Genomic DNA, 19,152 nt, shown 5'->3' on the forward strand with positions numbered 1-19,152 from the left:
CCTGGGGGGGGCCCGTCCCCGCCCCAGAGCCCAGCCGGCCGCGCCCCCCGCCGCTGATTGGACGCCTCTGGCAGGCCTGGGCGGGGGGCCGAGAGGGCCAGCCCCGGAGCTGTGGAGGGACCCGGGACCCTGAGCGCCCCCCAACACCCCCAAATCTGACCAGCACGCTGCTGGTGTGGCTTCGGCGCCGTGGAAAGTGAATCCAAGCTCGGTCTGCTTTGGGGACCTGGCTGGGCCCTGCAGAGGCCGAGCTCAGTGCGCCCATAACCCTGGCCTGGAAGTGCATGGAGGGTGCGTTCAGCCCCTCCCCTTTTGGGGCCCTTCCCGGCATTGGACCGGTGAGAACTTGCCTGGACCCATCTGAAATGTATGTGGAGGGGGTGTGTGTGTGTGTGTGTGTGTGTGTGTGTGTTAAGAGATGGACAAATACCCACCTAACATGGATGGTAGACTTTCATTGTCCTGGAAGCAGAAGGACCAAATGCCCTCCTGGGATCCAATCCCACCCTTGGGTTCTGATAATCTTCTTTGGGTGGGGTTCCTACTAGCTAGAGAGAATGGTAAAGAGTAGGATGAGACAGATAGATGAGCAGACAGGATAGCAGGGAAACAGGCAGATAGGAAGAGAGATGGACAGGTAGATTGTAAGACAGAAGAATGAGAAGCAAGAAGGAAGGGAGGGCAGAGAGACAGACAGACATGTGGATAAGAGAGGGGAGAGACAGATGGACTGGCAGGCAGTGATCCAGAGAGGCAGACAGAGGGATAGTAGACAGGTGGGCAAGGAGCCAGCCAGCCAGGGTAGATGAGCCAGGCTTAGGTAGTAGAGTCAGGGTGTGTTTGCTAGCTCCCCCGCCCCCAACACCACCCTCACAATCTGGCTTTCTTGTCATTCCACTGAAACTGCTCTCTTCGAAGATTCTAATGATCTCTTAGTTGCTGAATCCAGTGGCCTTTTCTCAGTCTTCAATCTCCTGGATCCCTGCAACATTTGACACTGTTGATCACTCTCTCCTCTTTGACACACTTTTCTCTCTAGGTTTTTGGGATGCCACTCCCTTCTGGTCCTCCTCTTACCTCTCTGACCACTCCTTCTCTCTCTCCTTTGCTGGACCCTCCATCTTACACCCTCTAATGTTAGGTCTCCTTTGAGGATCTGTTCTGGGCCCTCTTCTCTTCAATAACACTTCAGTTGGTGAGCTCATCAGCTCCCATTGATTTAATGACCATCTCTATGCTGATGATTCTCCAATCTACCTATCTGCTCACCTCCCATTTCTAACTGCCTTTCAGACATCTCAAGCTAGATTAACAGTAGACATCATAAAGTCAATATGTCCAAAATTGAACTCATTATTTTCCCTCCTAACCCCTCCCCTCCACCTTCCCTATTACCGTAAAGGGCAACACCATCTTCCCAGTCCCTCAGGCTCAAAACCTAGACTCTTCACTATCCTGGACATCCTGGACTCTACTATCTCCCACCCTCCATGGCCAAGCTGTTGCCAAAAATGGTTAATTTCACCTTTGTAGTATCTCTCCAATACACCCCCTTCTCTCCTCTGACACTGCCACCCCTCTACTTCAGACTCTCATCACCTCATGCCTGGATCATTGCACTAGCTGCTGGTGGGTCTGCCTGCCTCAAGGCTCTCCCATTCCAATCCATCCTCCATCCAATCACTAGAAATTTTCCTAAAGTTCAGGTACAAGCATGTACTCCCTTACTCAATAAACTCCACTGACTTTTTTTTTTCCTCCAGGACAAAATACAAAATGCTCTGTTTGGCATTCAAAGCCCTTCATAACCTAGTCCCCTTCTACCTTTCTAGTCTTCTAACACCTTACTTCCAGACACATACTCTTTGATCCAGTGATGCTGGCCTCCTGGCTGTTCCATCTTGTAGTTCATGGCATTTTGCCTGGGGTGGTGGGTGTCCTCCATGCCTGGAACTCTCTCCCTCTTCTGCTCTAGGTACTAACCTTGTCCTTTAAATTCCAACTAAAATACCACCTTCCTATAGGAAGCCTTCCCCAGCCCCTTTTCATTCCTGTGCCTTTCCTCTGTTATTTCCTGCTTATCCTCCATATAGATTGTTTTGTATATATTTGTTTACTTATCTCCCCCATTAGATTGTAAGCTCCTTTACGGCAGGGACTGTCTTTTGCCTCTTTTTGTATCCCCAGTGCTTAGCACAGCACCCGACACATAATATTTGATAAAATGTTTATTGATTGATTGTCCCTGAATAAGCTAAATTATTAAATGTCTGTTGGGAGGGATTCTTGGGAATCAGAATGGGCTGAAGGAAATGGTTGGGAAGACAGGGAGCTAGCGTGTTGGGGTGCTGTGGACAAACAGGATGATGGTGGAGCTTTGTTTGTGTGTCTCACTGGAGGGAAGGTGTTTATCCACCTGATAAGGATGTGATCAAATATAAAATGGTGCCCAGGGGAGCACAGGGGTGGGGACATGAAGGGCATGTTCCGGCAAAGAAGGAAGTGTCTCACCCCATTTCCTCAAGACTGTCCCCGCTTCTCTAAGACTGTCCATGTGACTAGTTTCACCCACCCCACCTATCAGTAAAATCTCTTGTCCACTTGATTTGTCCACCTCTGGAACTAAAAGACTAGAAGAAATCATTGAATGAAAGCCCTCTGAATGTAAAGACCACTGATATAATCAAAGGGGATCCTATTGGTGACCAGGAAATGCAGAAAGCCTTTTTTGAGCTCCCAGTTTTGTGTGTACATCTTATATTCCCTTTTTGGTACACTCTTGAGGACAAGAGCTGGGGCTCCACTGAGAGGCCCACCAGGCAGAGGGGTTGATAAATGTTCCTTAAAGTATCTCATGATGACCTGAAGCAGCCTTGGGCTGGTCTGACCACTGAGCAATCTGGACAGGTATCTACTGGGCATGTTGTTACGTTAATGAATCTGGATTTTCTGGGACTTGGGCTGGGTTAGTCTAGGTAGCACCCTGGTCGGTGGGCTGGACTAGTCTAGGATCTGAGTTCTAATCTGGTCTGGTCTGGGCTCCCTGGGCTCTGGGCTGCCCAGGCACTCATTTCTTCTTTCATCTCCTGCCCTGTGTTCTACCTGTTGTCAAATAGAAGCCCTTCTTCTTCCCTTTTCAACCTCTTGCTTTTCTTCTCCAAACCTTTATTTCTGGAGCCCTGGGGTCCAAAGTCTGGGGATCCCAAAGCTCCAGGCTAGGGAGTTGGGTATGGAAGGGTGACAGGTGGGGAGGCTGAGTTCACATCAGGTTTCAGGAAAGTCTCCCTTCCCTCCCTACTCAGGACTGCACCTGCCACAGCCCTGACATTGCAAAAATGTCCAGAATCCCCTGCTGTGCATCCCAACCTAGCGCCAATCCCCACCTCCCAAGTCAATTCTCTGGTTCCTGGACTGACTGCCTTGAGAGATGTGCAGGAGGGTTCAGTTCCCTAATCTCAACACCTCCCCCCCCAAACATTCCTCTTTCCTCTACTTCCCTTTAGGAGATTTTACTCCACCAAAAGTCCTCTCCCCAGTGCCTAAGTTATGGGGAGAGACTCCCTACTTGCCCCCTACCTCATCACTTAAAAAAAAAGATTTTGCTATCTTTTGTTTTTACATAAACTACATGTCATGGTATACAGCCTACCCTACCCACCAAAAAACAGTTTAGCAAAATCAGGAGACAGACATCTGGTCTGACAAGGGAAAGGAAAGGAACAAACATTTATTAAACACCTATTGTATGCCAGGCACTGTGCTAAGTGCTTTACAAATATTATCTCATTTGATAGAGTATGCAACAGCCCCCACCCACAGTTCCCCACCTTTCTATCCAGAAGAGGGAGAAGAATTTAGTCATCTGTTCTCTAGGACCAAGATTGGTCATTGCAATTAAACAGATTCCCAGATGTGTTCGTGTTATTTTTGTCCACATCACTCTGCATCATACAGGTCTTCCTGCATTCCTTTGGATTCCACAGTCATCATTTCATACTGCACAATAATATTCCTTTACATTTATATGTCACAATTGGTTTAGTCCTCCAGTTGCTAGATGCTCATTTTGCTTCAAGTCCCATCACTTTGATTGTGACTCTCCCCTAATCCCAACCCCCATGTCTAGAGCCCTGAAGAGGGTGTGGCAAGTATCGCTTTTGCTCAGGTGATCTCCCCCCACCCTACCCCGTTTTGTCCCCTCCCTGCCCACCCCAATACCTGGGATGACTTGAAGTGGGTGGATGGTGTGGATGGTATCGGTGAACTGAGAGCCCTCGTTAGAGCGCCTAATAATGGGCCTGAGGTCAGATGTTCCAATTCCAGGAGGATCCCCCAGATCCTGACCACAGAATGAGCTCCTGACTTCAACCCCCTCTGGCTTTTAATACCATCATTACCTTCCTACCTTTCCAGTCTTCTTATCTCTTACTCCCTTGCAAGTACTCTGCCCTCCAGTGACATCGGCCACCTTGCCATACTCATACTGGACACTTTCTCCAAGTCTCCAAGCATTCTCACTGGCTGTGCTCCACACCTGGAATTCCCTTCCTCCTCGTGCGCACCCAGGTCCTTCCCTGACTCCTCTTAAGTGCAAGCTAAAATCCCACCTCTTGCAAGAAGCCTTTCCCGGTCCCCCTTAATGATAGAACCTTCCTTCCGTTATCTCTATCTTCTCGTATGTAGTAGCTGTTTGCACGTTATCACTCCCCCATCAGATTGAGCTCCTTGAACACAAGGACCATCTTTCGCTTTTCTTTGTGTCCCCAGAGCTTGGCACAGAGCCTGACAAATAGTAGGTGCTTAACAAATGCTTGTTGACTTGACTTTGCCCTAGATTGATGCTTATTCTCAAAACAAACCCTGCCCCCGGAGTGAGTCCTTGACCTCAAGACTTAGGTCTGACCCCTGGCCCCAGTGCAGAGCCCTGATCTTGGCCGGCCCTAGACTGATCCCGGGGTGAGCCGAGGCTAAGAAGTGCTTTGTGAATTCGTATTTAAATTAACATTCACCATCACTCAGGATCTTTCATGTGAACGTCAGTGCAAACCGGCTGGAACGTTCACACCACTACATGAATATTCATATCAGTCCACGAGAGACTGTGGTAGCAAATCGTATTGATATTCATCATCATTATATTAATATTCATTATCTTTATATAAATATTCATCACATCAGCCCCCTCGGTGGCCCCACACTTGGTGAACTAAAGCGAGGCTGCGCGCACTGCTTCCCGCTTCAGGGACCCTTACGTGACAGACTTCAGCACAGCACGACTTTGTCTCAACCAACCATAGAAGAGCACTGCTGAGCCTTGCGCGGGGCGTCTACGAGGATGACCAATCAAATTTCAGTGAAGGCGGGACCGTTCCTACTGCCTTGGTGGTGCGTACGTTGGCGGACCAAACACACCTCAACTGAGTGGTTCCTGGATTGGGGAGGAGGGATGGGGGTGGTACCATTGAGAAGCTAGTCAATAAGATCTTGCGGTAGGAGGGAGGGACTTCTATGGCACTGACCAATCACACCTCAAGGAAGGCAATCTATTAGGGATAGTAGCCAACCAAGCATCAGAAAGGGCGGTGCCATCGAGAAAAACCAATAAAGCCTCAAGCAAGGGCGGAACCTCCTGGATACCAACCAATGGGGCGAGGGAGGGGGAGCTCAAGGAAAGCCGCCGTGGAGTGAGTCGGGGCTTGCGGGAGGGGTGACGCCGGGGCGTCGGGGTTGCAGTCGGGGTCGGGGTCGGGCTCGGGGGTCTCGCGGCTCCGGATCCGGGAGGGGGCGCTCTTATCGCCCCGGCCCTGCCTCCTTCCCTCACCATGTGGCGGCTCCTGGGAGCCCTAGTGTGCGGGCCGGCCCAGAATACCCGTCTGTGCACCAGGTGCGTCCCGGTCCAGGGTAGGCGGGAGGGGTGTCCAGTTCAGTAGCCAAGGGGTTAACTACGGGGCGGGGCGGGGCGGGGCGTAGGTCAAACCGCGAATCTGGGAGGCACGTGGGTTCGAGTCGGCGGCTGCTTCCTTGAGCCACTGTGTGCTCTCGGGCCCGTGGCTGCCCTTCTCTGGACCTCAGTGTTGTCTGTTTTCAAAACCTCCACAGGCGTTTATTAAGCGCCTGCTGTGTGCAAAGGCCGGTTGCTCAGAGAGGAAGATGCCAAGCGTCCCTGCCCTAAAGGAGTTTACATTTGAAATTGGGAGAACCGGACAAACAAATATAATACGAGGGAGGTGACCTCTTGCAGTGCGAGGACAGGTTTTGGAGTCGGAGGACTGGCTGTGCCCCGTGTGACCTTTGGCAAGGGACTTAACCGCTCTGGGCCTCAGTTTCCCCTCTGTAAAATGGGGGGTGGGTGGACAAGTTGAACGCCGAGGCACACCCTTCCAGCTCTAGCTCTATGGTCATGATTCCAGGAGAGATCTTTGGAGACTGTCTTCGGAGAACTCTCTCGGGCTAGCAATCGGGGAAGGCTCCTGGGAGGAGTTGGCACCAGAACTGAACCTCGGAGGAAGGAATCTGGAAGGTCCCCAGCTGGGGGGAGGGCACTGCAGGCGTGTCCCGAGGCTGGGCATGGAATTTCCAGGAGCTGGAATGTCATTAACTGCTAATTGTCTGAGTATGTCTGTGCCAGGGAGTATGGAAATGGAGGAAGGCATGATGCACAGGCGGATGGAGGGTCTGATGTGCCAGGCTGGAGAATGCTAAGACTGGGGTCCTTAGCCCGGGTGGTGTCCTGGACCCCTCAGGCGGGCAGTCCGGTAAAGCCCGGGGACCCTGTCCCAGAATCATGTTTTTGTTTTTATTTTTTGCGAGGCATTCAGGGTTAAGTGACTTGCCCAGGGTCACACTGCTGGTAAGTATCTGAGGCCAGATTTGAACTCAGATCCTCCTGACTCCAGGGCCAGTGTTCTATCCACTGCACCACTTAACTGCCCTGATTACAAAGAAAAACAATTATATTGGAATTAGCTATCGAAATATATTTTTTTAAAGTTCACAGACCCTAAGTTAAGAACCTCTGGACTAAATTGAATAGTCACTAGATGGAAAAGTCAGTAGGAGGAGTCATAGAAGGTTTGAAATTTGTCAGATCTGTGCCCCCAGGGGATTGGACTAGTGGTCAACAAGCATTTATTAAGCTCCTGCTGTGTGCCAGGAATGGGTAGGTGGTGCAGTGGGTGGCCTGGAGTCAGGAAGACCTGTCTTCCTAAGGTCGCATCTGGTCTCAGACACTTATTAATTGTGTAACCCTGGGCAGCTCATTTCACCCTGTTTGCCTCAGTTTCCTCATCTGTCAAATGAGCTGGAGAAGGACATGGCAAATTGTTCCAGTGTCTGTCAAACAGAGCTAAGTTTCTTCATGTTGTTATTGTCTTATTTGATCCCCACAACGGCTCTGGGCAGCAGGTGCTGTTATCCTCGTTTTACAGATGATCTGAAGCTAAGAAAGGTTACGTTCGTCAGGCTCACACTGGGAGTAAGCATCTCCTTCTGGAGTTTTCCTTACTCTGAGCCCATCCCTTACCCACTCTGCCACCTATTGGCCTAACCCTAGAATCATAGAATTTGAGAGTTGGAAGGGACTGCAGCAGCCATCAAGTCAACAAGCATTTATTAAGCACCTACTGTGTGCCAGGGGCAGCTGGGTGGCACAGTGGATAGAGCGCTGGGTTTGGAATCAGGAAGACTCATCTTCCCGAGTTCAAATCCACCCTTAGGCACTTACTAACTGTGACCCTGGGCAAGTCACTTCACCCTGTTTACCTCAGTTTCCTCATCTGTAAAATGAGCTGGAGAAGGAAATGACAAATCACTCCAGCATCTTTGACAGAATACCCCAAACGGCATCACAGAGAGTTGGACTTAACTGAAAACAACTGAACAGTAACTTCATCAGACCTGTGCTTGAGGAAAATCACTTTGGGCAGAATGCAGTATGCGTTGAAGTAGGGAGAGCCTTGTGGCAGGCAGATCTACCAGCGGCTGTTGCAGTGATCCAGGCGTGAGATGATGAGGGTGTCGGTGTCAGAGGGAAGAAGGGGATATATTTAAGATATGTCACAAGGGGCAGCTAGGTGGCAAAGCGGATAGAACATTAGCTCAGGAATCAGGAAGACCTGAATTCAAATCCAGCCTCAGATACTTACTAGCTGTGTGATCCTGGGCAAGTCACTTAACCCCAGTTGCCTCCCCCCCCAAAAAAAAAAAAGCTAATACAAGGGTGAAATTGATAGGCCTTGGCAACAACTTGGACATGGGAGGAATAAGAGATAGTGAGGAGTTCAGGTTGACTCCTAGGTTGGGAGCTGGGGTGATTTGGAGAATGGTGGTGTCCTGAGCAGTAGCAGAGAAGTAGGAGTAGGGAAAGACCTGGGAGGAAAGAGAATGAGTCCAGTTGTAGACATGTTGAGTTTGAAATATATGTAATTCATGACTTCTTTTTTTTTAATGTTTTTTATTAATTTATTTTGATTTATCAATAATCACTTCTGTAAGCTTTTGAGTTTTGAATTTTTCTCCCCCTCCCCAAGACGGCGTACAATCTGATATAGGCTATACGTATACATTCCTGTACATTAGTGATGTTACAAGAGAGTAATTCTAGACTTCTAAGAGGCACCTAGTCTAACATCCTCGTTTTGCAGTCAAGGAAACCGGCTCAGAGTGACTCTAATGTCCCCAAGCTAGCAGACCAGTGACTTTGGCCTAAGCCTCCTCACTCCAGATTCAGTTCTCTTTCCAGCAGACCTGAGGTGTGTCAGACACATAGCCCCTCAGGCATCTGCAGCCCACAGCACTCCCAAGTGTGACCTAGACCGAGTGAAAATGTAATTGAGAAATATTTATAAAAATAAATAAAAACACACTAAAACATAGATGACATTTACATGTGGTTTTCTAAGTCAGTACGGTGACCTGCAAGGATCCTCCTGTACAGGTTAGTGGCCCTCCATTCTGTTTGGCCAGACCATCCTCCCCTGAGCCCACCCTTCCTCCTCCTGCCCGTGCCCCCACTGACTGCTGTCCTCTCCTGTCCTCTCCCCGCCCAGCCTGCGAAAGCGTTGTTCAGGGAGACCCATCTCTCGTGGTCGAGCCACTATCTTCGCCCTGTCTTCTGGCCAGGGCAAGTGTGGTGTGGCGGTCATTCGCACCAGCGGACCCGCCAGTGGCCCCGCTGTCCTGGGACTCACAGCCTCACAGGCCCTTCCACAACCCCGGGTTGCAACGCTTCGTCTACTGCAGGACCCTGGCTCCACTGAACCTTTAGACAGAGGTCTGATTCTCTGGTTCCCAGGTGAGTCAGGAGGGACAGAGGTGAGTGGCACTTCCCTATCAGTCCTTCAGTTTCCCTAACCTTTTGGAGCTAGGTTGGTACTTTCTAACGCTCCTCATTAGCCATGATTCTAAAAAGAAGTCCACAGTTTCAGGAGTCTGTCATTCTAAGAGTCCAGGAGTCCGTGGTTCTGAGCCTCAAGGACTGTACAGTTTTAAGAGCTGTGGAGTCTGTGCTTCCAAGACTTTGTGGCTAAGAGTCCAGAAGGCTGAGCCTGTGGTTTTCAGGGTTGGTGTTGCTGAGACCCAGAGCTTATGGTTCTAACAGCTTTTGTTTCTATGATTTTGTATGATTGTTGGTTTTTCCCTTCCCCTCTCCCCACCCGGTGGAAATTGGTACTGAGGTATCCTCAGAAGTTTCAGGGGAGTGACGACTGAAGCTGGGATGCAGCCAGGGCTTGGATAATTGGAGGGGGGTTGGTGAAAGGGGGATTTTCCTTCCTCCATCCCAGAGTCAGCATGGTAAATCAGGCCTCCCTCATTTCATCTGTGTGGTCATGCACCTTGCTTGGGTGTTGCCAACTTTGCTTAGGGAAGGATCCCCTCATGGCACCAGTGTCTTTCTTGCCTCCTTTCCAGGACCCCACAGCTTTACTGGAGAGGACTGTGCTGAGTTCCACGTCCATGGCGGGCCGGCCGTTGTGAGCGCTGTGCTGGGGGCACTGGGTAAGTTTCTCCCCTTTCCTGGAGCTCCCTAGGGGCCTAGCTGTCTTGGGGTACAGCAGGCACTGAGCAGATATTCCTTGGCAGGTAGGCAGCATACCGGGCCTTCGGCCAGCGGAGGCTGGAGAGTTCACCAAGCGAGCCTTTCAGAATGGGAAACTGAGCCTGACTGAGGTGGAGGGGCTGGGGGACCTGATCCATGCTGAGACAGAGGCCCAGCGGCGCCAGGCCCTGAGGCAGCTCCAGGGGGAGCTAGGACAGCTCTGCCAAGGCTGGGGAGAGACCCTAACTACGGCAAGTGAGACTGCGGGCCTGCCGGTCCCCCTTGTCCCCCTTTGGATTTTTCTTTCCCAGTTACCACTTTCCTCATCCCTCCTTTCTCATTCTTGCTCCCTTCTCTCACCTTTCCACTCCCTCATTCTTTCCTTTCCTCTCCCTTCTTCCCCTTACTCCACTATGCTTCTATGACATGAAGAGTCTGTGGATTTGAGAATTGCTTGGCCCTGAGTCTGGGGTCCACAGTTCTAAGCATATGGCCAGGGACTGGGGGCTCTGCAGCCTGAGCTGCCATGACCTATGACTTTGCCCAGACTGCTTCAGTGACCCGGAGTGGGGTGGCACCTCTTTTGGAAGGAAAGAGGAGTTTCAGTTCCCTCTCCCTACTTACACAGGCCCTGGCCCACCTGGAGGCCTACATTGATTTCAGCGAGGATGACAATATTGAAGAAGGCGTGTTGGAGTGGGGTGAGGCCCCCCAGTTCTTTCTCCCCTTCCCAGACCTCCAGGTGTCAGCTGCCAGCCCTCCCTGGCCACTCTATCCCTGACCCTCTCCAGGCAGCCCTCAGCACCTGTTCAGACACGCTTGGCCACCCCCACCCCCACCTGGCCAGCCCCCTGCTCTCCGCGGCCAGCCCCTGCTCTCGTTGGCCAGCCGCTGCCCCCTCTGACTAGCCCCAGCCCTCCCTGGGCGCTCTGTCCCTGACCCTCTCCAGGCAGCCCTCACCACCTGTTCAGACACGCTTGGCCACCCCCACCCCCACCTGGCCAGCCCCAGCCCCTTTCATTTCGCTGAAGCTTTTGTGGCTCTCATCCCTGTCCCTGCAGTGGACACTACTGTGCGGGGGCTCCGGGAAGCCCTCCTGGCCCACCTGCAAGATGCCCGTCGGGGACAGCGGCTCCGCTCGGGGGCCCAGGTGGTCATTGCTGGCCCAGCCAATGCAGGCAAGAGCAGTCTCATCAACCTGCTGAGTGAGTGAGAGGAAGGAGGCCTGTGGGGGGTGGCCCTTGATAGGAGGATGGAGAAGTTTGGGAGGGGGAGGGGGAAGGAATAAGCATTTGTTACAACTTGCCAAGCACCATGCTAAGCCCTTTCTAATCACTGCAATCCTTCAAGGTCAGTGCTATTGTTAATCCCATTTTATAGACAAGGCAATTGGGGTTAAGTGACTTGCCCAGAGTCACACAACTAGTGAGTGTTTGGTGTCTGAGGCTGGATTTGAACTCAGGTCTTCCTGACTCCTGGCCCACCATTCTATCCATTGGGTCACCAACCTGCTCGTGGGGGAGGGAAGGGGAGAGTTCCACTTCAGGATGAGGAGGAAGCTGTTTGGGGGGACGTGGAGATGTCTGGGGGGCAGAGGAAGATGTTTGAGGAGAAGAGGAGACTCCTGGGAAGAATACTTCCAGATGACAGATCGAAGAGCTGGAAGCGCCCTCAGGGCCCACCTGGCCCAACCCCCTCATTTCACAGATGACCAGACTGCGGCCCAGGGCAGTTAAGTGACTCACCCAATGTTACACAGATAGGAGTCAGAGGCAGGATTTGAACCCAGGAGGAGCTGTTTTCTTCACCTGTTTCCCCTGCAGGAGGGACATGCCTTTAGAGGAAGAGGAGACGAGAGACCTGGGTGGGGGATGGAGAGCTCTAGCCCCGTGGTCTCTTCAGGTGCCAGCTTCCCTGTGGCGCCACCAGGAGGCAGCAGTGCCCAGCCTAGGACCTGCAGGGTTCTGCTGGGATGGGAACTTGGGGGCTGACCTTGGGAAGGGGAGGGGGCCTGAGCCACAAGGCTCCTAGAAACTGACACACTCACTCGTCCCCCCGAGGTCGGAGGCCTGTGGCCATCGTGTCGCCCGAGCCGGGCACCACCAGGGACGTGGTGGAGTCAGCCGTGGACATCGGGGGCTTCCCAGCCCTGCTGAGTGACACGGCGGGGCTCCGGGACAGCCCAGACCTGGTGGAACAGGAGGGCGTCCGGCGGGCCCAGGACAGGTGAGGGCCCGGGGAGACGTGGGGCTCCCCCCCCCCGGCCTGGCTTGGGGGAGCCAGGGTCCTGTCCACAGATGGGAGCAGCAGGTCTCTGAGCACAGCTTCCAGGCTCCTGGCAGGCAGGGGCTTTTCCTTCTCAGGCCATTTTCCTGTTAAATTTTTTTCCTTCTTCTGAGCACACCCCTCTGCCCCTCTCCTAGGGCTCTTCTGCTCTGGGCTGGCCATCCCCAGGCTTCATGGGGCTTGTGAGGGGCTGGTCTTGGACTCTGGGGCCAGTGCAATCAGGTTGGGGTCCCCAGGCATCTAAGGGCTGAAGTTGGGAGGGCCTCCCTGGGCTCTGTTAACTTCTCCAAAGTAACACCTTCCATTTCCCTCTTATCCCATTGTTAGGAATCCATACATAGATGTGCTTAAAGGTTTGTAGGGCTCTGCTTTGAAAAGGGCAAGGTGACAATTTGGTCAGCCCTCGGACCAGTTGGTCACCTTCACCCCCACACTGAAGAAGCCCCCTGTGACCTAGACAACACCCAGGAGCCTTATCTCCATTTTATAGACTGGAGACTGAGGTTCAGAGAAGGAGATGGACTGCCCCAGCTGCTAAGCAGCAGGACCAGGGCGAGAGCCCAGGTCTCCCAACTCTCGGGCCTCTTTTGCAGTGGGATGATCCCCAACGCCGCTGTGACTCAGGCTCCTCCTGCTTCCCTCCTGTCCCCACAGGCTGGCTCAAGCCGACATCGTGCTGGCCCTACTAGATGCCACAGACTTGGCCTCGGCCTCTAGCCGTCACTTCCTGGAGACAGTGGTGACTCCTGGGGGACCCTCCACCCCCGGGCGCCGCATCCTGCTGGTACTTAACAAGGCTGACCTGCTGCCAGAGGGGATGCAGCCCAGGGGGCCTGCCCTGCCCCCCCACCTCCTGCTGTCCTGCAAGACAGAGGCTGGCCTGGAGGCTGTGCTGGCCTCCTTAAAGAGGGAGCTGGCTGCTGTGTGAGGACCACCCCACTTGCCTTTTTGTCTTGCCCTCCTGCCTCTGAGCTGTCTGACCTTCCGTGTGACTGACCTGTGCCTTCTGACTGAGCTCCCCTTCTCTCCATCCTCCTGCTCTTGACCACGTGAACCCCTGGTTTTGACAGTTTCTCTCCTCAGAGACTCTTGCCCTCTGACCCCCTACCCCCACCCCCACACCTCTGATCTTTGGGCTTTCAGACTTGTTTCATCTTGGGAGACTGAGGGCTGGGGTTCACCCTTCCCAAGGTAGCCATTCTTCCTGGGTGTCTCTGGTGAGAATGTTTGGTCGTGAGGCGGGGAGAAGAAGCTGGGGGCCGTGGTGGCATTGGTTCCTCCCTTAGTCATGGTCATCCCTTTCAGATGCGGTGATCCAACCGTTGGGCCGCCGGTCCTGACCCGGGCCCGCCACCGTCACCACCTTCAAAGCTGTTGTGAAGCCCTGGGTCGTTATGAACAAAGCAGGGCCCGGGACCTGGCTCTGGCTGCTGAGGAGCTGAGGGCTGCCCGAAGGCAGCTGGGCCACCTCACTGGGCAGGCCGGGGCCGAAGACATCCTCGAGGTCATCTTCCGGGACTTCTGCATTGGCAAATGAGGACTGAAGGAAGGCCAGGCATGCACGGCCAGTCGGCAGCAGGGCCACAGGATGGCCAAGAAGGATTCTCCAGTGTGACTCAGGAGCACTGGGTTTGTTGAAGAAGTCTGTAGACAGCCACTCTGCCCACCTTGGCCCTGTCTAATGTGCCTTCCCTCCTAGGCTGGGGCCTGGGCCTACTCTCTCCCCAGGAAGTCTAGGCCATTAGGCGCTTACCTCCGTCATCCTAGAAGAGGGAGGAGGTGGGATGTGGATTTCAGCTGGAGACAGGCTCCTTTACAAGAGTGAATGAGGTGGCTCAGGCATTCGAGGCCTTTGCAGAGCAGGGGAAAGGACACTGCCTGATAATAAACAGGCTTTTTAAAAAGAAATTTTATTGATATCTTTTGTCTTCTATCACCTACATTTCCTAGTATATCTATCCCCTAACTCTGGCCAAAGCATCATCCCTTATAATTAAATTAAATATAGAATAGTATATAATAAATTAAATATAATTAAAAAAAATAGACCTTAGTATTCCACACTTGTGGCCCTCCCCTTCTGTGGGCCAGTGTGTATCACATAAATAGCCCTTTGGGAAGGAGGGGCATGGAAAGGGAAGAGAACGTGAAATCCTGGCCCCCAGGGAGCCTCTGGGCTGTCCTCTGGCTCATTCTTTGTTCATTATTAAGGGTCCTTTTCCTGGACTGGGTGAGCTCATCTGGGGCCTGGCTTCCTGCTCTAGGGAGGAGAATGCCACCCCACCCCAGGACCTTTTCTCAAGCAGGGGTTTTTAGCCTTTTTGGCATTCTGGACCCCTTTGGCACTCTGGGGAAGCCTTTGGACCCCTTCTCGGAATCATGTTAATACATAAAATAAAGTGGGGGGAGGGGAGTGAAAGGAGTCTGCATTTACGTGGCTCCTATAAACATCTCATCTGATCTTCATAACCACCCTGCAGGGTAGGTACTGTTATCCCTATTTTGCAGTTGAGGAAATCTAGGCAGAGGTTAAATGACTTGCCCAGGGTCACACAGTAAGTATCTGAGGCTGGATTTAAATACACAGAATTAATTTTTTTAAATGAATGTTAATAAATAAACATGAAAAAAATACATAGGATTCCCAAGGAGACCAATTCTATTGAAATACAGTCATCAAATTATTTAAAAAAAAAAAAAGGTTCAAGACCTCCAGGTTGAGGACCCCATCTAGAATCAGAACATCTAAACTGGAAGGGTTGTGTCATCAAAATTGCACCTGAACAGAATTCTCATGCTTCTACGGCACCAATGAGTGAATGAATGAGAAAGCATTTAAGTGCTTACCATGTGCCAATCAAGCCCTCTGAGAATCGGCCATTCAGCCTCGGCCTGAAGATGTCCAGGGACGGGGAGGAGCCCACTGTCTTCCGGAGGAGCCTTGACTACTTTGGGTAGTTGTGTTTTTGAAAGGTCTTTATCTCCAGCTGCAGCCCGGCCCTGGGCCAAGGCCAGTTAGGCTCCTTCCCAGGCTGGGGTTCCCTATTGCTTCCAGGGTCAAATATAAAATCCTCTAGCTTGGAGAGTCCTTGGGGACTCCACCCCCCCATCTTTCCAGCCTTGTGAAACCTTTCCCTCGGCACACAGTGACGCTGGTGTCCTTGCTCTTCCTGGAGCAATGTGCCCCATTTCCCTGGCTGTCCTGAGTGACCGGAACCCTCTCCCTCCTCCTCTCCGTGTTTCTGTTTCCCTGGCTTCCTTTAGTCTTAGCTAAAATGCCATACTTCTAGAGAAGCTTTTCCCAATCCTTAATTCTAGTTAGTGCCTTCCACCTGTTGGACATTTCCCATCTATCTTTAGCTTGTTTGTACAGAGTTGTTTGCATGTTAGATTGTAAGCTCCCTGAGGGCAGGGTCTATCTTTTGCCCCTATCTCCAGTGCTTAGCACAATGCCTGGCACATAGTTGGCACTTAATAAGTGTTTATTGATTGACTCTTCCACGTGATGGCCCTTTGGAGAGCTAAATGTGATAGCCATTATGTGTTTTCCCCTCCCTCTCTCCTTCCCAATCTTTTCTTCAGACTAAAACATACCTAGTCCCTTCACTCAGGCCTCATAAAGACGTGCCCACCCCACCATACCAGCTCCTTGTGGGACAGAGGGATTCCATACATTCTACTTGGCCCCAAGAGAGCCAGACCAGCAGCAGTGGTTGCAAGTTGGACAGAGGCAGATCTGACAGCAGTAAGAAATAGTCCCTGAATGCAATAATCATCCAGGGCAGGGTGGGGAACCTTCAGCCTCGAGGTCACATGTGGCCCTCTAGGTCCTCAAGTGCAGCCCTTTAACAGAATCCAAACTTCACGGAACAAATCCCCTTAATAAAAGGATTTGTTCTGTAAAACTTGGATTCAGTCAAAAGGCTGCCCCCAAGGACCTGAAAGGCCACACGTGGTCTCAAGGACATAGGTTCCTCACCCCTGGTCCAGGGGGTAATAAATTTCCTTTCACTGGGGTGCCTCTGGCAGGAACCACTCGAAGCCTATTACCGAGCTCTAAAATTCTGGGAAATGAGAATTAATTACTGATAATTAGAGAGGAGATCAGAAGGTCTCGAGGAAAGGACCTCAGAGGCAAACTAGGCCAAACCCTTTATTTTTACAGAGGGAGAAAATGAGTTCCAGAGGAGTGCCTTGGACCTTACATCCCCTGACACTAGGGCTAGCGCTCTCTCCCTTGAACCACGCTGCCTTCGAAGAGACAGCTGCTTTAAAGAACAAAACAAAACCAGGGCCATTAAATACAAAGACCAAGGCTTGAAGACCCCACTGATCCCTGATCACCCTCCTATGCCTTCCCAATCAGGGGCAGGGAGCAAAATCTTCCCTCTCCTCAGTGACACTGCCCTAGGAAAAGGGTGTTTTATTCACTAAAGGCTGAATGCCCCACACAGCATGGAGGTGACTTTCTGTGCTCACAGGGGACCTTGGGGGATAAAGGATGATCTCGTGTTCACTTTCAGGGAGAGGGTAGGGGGACCTCAGACATGCTAGGTTCAGCCTACAAGTCTCCTGTTCCTTGCTCAAGTCTTTGGGTTCCAGGGCTCAGAACCCTTAGAGGAAATGGGTTGATTCTCTGAAAAGTAGCCCCTCCCCTGGAGCCCCCGAGCTTCCTTTCCCCCTCAGCCTTCCCAAGCCTTATGGTGAAGGGTGCTGGGGGCTCCTGGGGAGGGCCAGGTCAAAGGAGCTTGGCCAGCTTTCCGTTTTTTTCCAAGAATCCTGAGGCCCAGTCGGAAACTGCCCCTCCTTGTTATTTATAGAGGGGGTAGGAAATCCCCCAGCAGCCTGGTGAGGCCCCTGCTATGGGATCTGGGCCAGGGCAGAGGGTAGGGGGTGGGGTCTGAGGACCAAGGAGATCTCAGCAAGAAGAGAGAGAGTGAGAGTGAGAGAGAGAGAGAGAGAGAGAGAGAGAGAGAGAGAGAAGAGAGAGAGAGAGAGAGAGAGAGAGAGAGAGAGAGAGAGAGAGTATGTGTGTGTGTGTGTTTGTCTGTAGAAATGCCAAACACTTTTCAAAGCTTTGTTATGAGGCAAGACTTGCTTTTGAGGGAACAAGAAAAGCCTATATTCAGAAATGATGATGTGATAAAAACTAAAGTTATCAAAATTATAAAATTAAAAAACTTAAATTTTAAACAATTTAAAAATAAAATTTAAAAAGTTAAAAAAATGTATTTCAGCAACCCAAAGTTACCATCTCGGGGCAGCTAGTTGGCGCAGTGGATAGAGCACCGGCCCTGGATTCAGGAGGACCTGAGTTCAAATATGGCCTCAGACACATAACACTTACTAGCTGTGTGACCCTGGGCATGTCACTTAACCCCATTGCCTAGCCAAAAAACAAAACAAAAGCAAACAAACAAAAACCAAAAAAACAAATGAAAAAAACAAAGTTACCATCTCCCTTCCCTGGGACAGAAAGAGACCCTTGTTTCTACCTGGGAGTTAGGGAGGGTACAGGGCCATTGGGCCAGCCAGGGAGTGCTGTCCAGGGCCAGCAGGTACCTTGTAAGGTCAGGCTTGGAGAGCTTTAGTGTGGGAAGGCGTACTGCTTGCCCCCAAGGTGCCTGGGGCCAAGGGGATGCAGAGGGTCAGTCCATGGTACAGGAACTGCTGAGGGAGGACAGGTCTTGAGGGTCCTGGGCAGTCAGGGAACAGTAGGAAGACTGAAGGTGCCCTATTCATTTTGAGGGGGAAGGGTCCCTCTATCAAGAGGAGTTTCTATCGTCACTGAGAGCAGACCCCAGAGCCCAAGTTCTGGACTCTCACAGACCTCAGGGAATGGAGCAGGCAGATGTAGATGGCAGTTCCAGAATGCTATGACTCTGGTGATTAACATCTCCCAAGGGGAGCTGTGTGGATGCTAAGAACTGGAGTAATAATATCCAAAGTAGAATGCAGAACGTCAGAGCAGAGAGGGAACTTAGAATATGGAGCGTGGACCTTACTACAGAGAACAGTAGGTCTGAAAGGGATCTTAAAACCAGAATGACTCTGCTAGAAGGAACCTTAGAACCCAGAATGTGAGAGCTTGGAAGGGCCTCAGAACATGGAATGTCAGAGAGGAGAAGGGACCTTAGAACCCAGAATGTGAGAGTTTGGAAGGGTCTCAGAACATGGAATGTCAGAGAGGGGAAGGGACCTTGGAACCTAAAATGTCAGGTGTAGGGTGGGGCTGGTAAGAATCTTTGAACATAGGGTGTCAGAGTTAGGATGAAGCTTAGAATGTAGGATGGCAGAGCTAGGAAAGGTCATTTCCTTTATAGAAGAAACAGAGCCAGGGAGTGAAAAGTATTTGTGTAAAGGGTCCCCTATTGAACACACAGTTAAAGTAGAACCCAGATCTCTTGACTGCTCTGATGAATGCTGCCTCCCAGAACTGACTCATTAGTTCCTATCCTAAGGCTGTAATCTTCCTGCCTTCTTGTTAGCCCCAGTCCTAGCCAGAACACTGCGAGGAAGAAGCGGGAGCCGTGCCCACCCGTATGGATCAGGGATAGGCCCAGACCCTATTAGATCCCTCCTGGAACTGGCCCCAACATCATTGAAACCCCTTCTAACCTTGATTGTAATTTTGCACTCTTGGGGACCATTCCATGGGCAACTTTCCTTGCCATGTCTAGTGTGAGTAGTTGGGGGGAAAGCCAGGGGTCCATCCCCTCCTCCTTCTTACTCTGTGCCCCAGCAGGCCCCCAGCCAGGCCCAGTGCATCCTCAAGAGGCAGGCGTCTCTCTGCCAGACTTCCGTTCTCCGGAAATATCCTTGTCTTGAAT

The 19,152-nt window shown here is 51.6% G+C and overlaps 1 protein-coding gene across 1 annotated transcript; it reads left to right on the top strand.

Moving 5' to 3' along the window:
• The first annotated feature begins 5,713 nt into the window (after positions 1-5,713).
• Positions 5,714-14,230, top strand: GTPBP3 (GTP binding protein 3, mitochondrial). Its single transcript, XM_020969380.2, has 9 exons — positions 5,714-5,884; positions 9,048-9,292; positions 9,910-9,996; positions 10,085-10,287; positions 10,665-10,737; positions 11,098-11,241; positions 12,097-12,262; positions 12,977-13,246; positions 13,628-14,230. The coding sequence occupies exons 1-9, from the start codon at positions 5,823-5,825 to the stop codon at positions 13,857-13,859; spliced, it is 1,482 nt and encodes a 493-aa protein (XP_020825039.1). The 5' UTR covers positions 5,714-5,822; the 3' UTR covers positions 13,860-14,230.
• Positions 14,231-19,152: the final 4,922 nt, after the last annotated feature.

The sequence above is a fragment of the Phascolarctos cinereus genome, unplaced genomic scaffold (genome assembly GCF_003287225.1).
Source record: "Phascolarctos cinereus isolate Bilbo 61053 unplaced genomic scaffold, phaCin_HiC Scaffold_4;HRSCAF=312, whole genome shotgun sequence".
NCBI classification, from domain to species: domain Eukaryota; kingdom Metazoa; phylum Chordata; class Mammalia; order Diprotodontia; family Phascolarctidae; genus Phascolarctos; species Phascolarctos cinereus.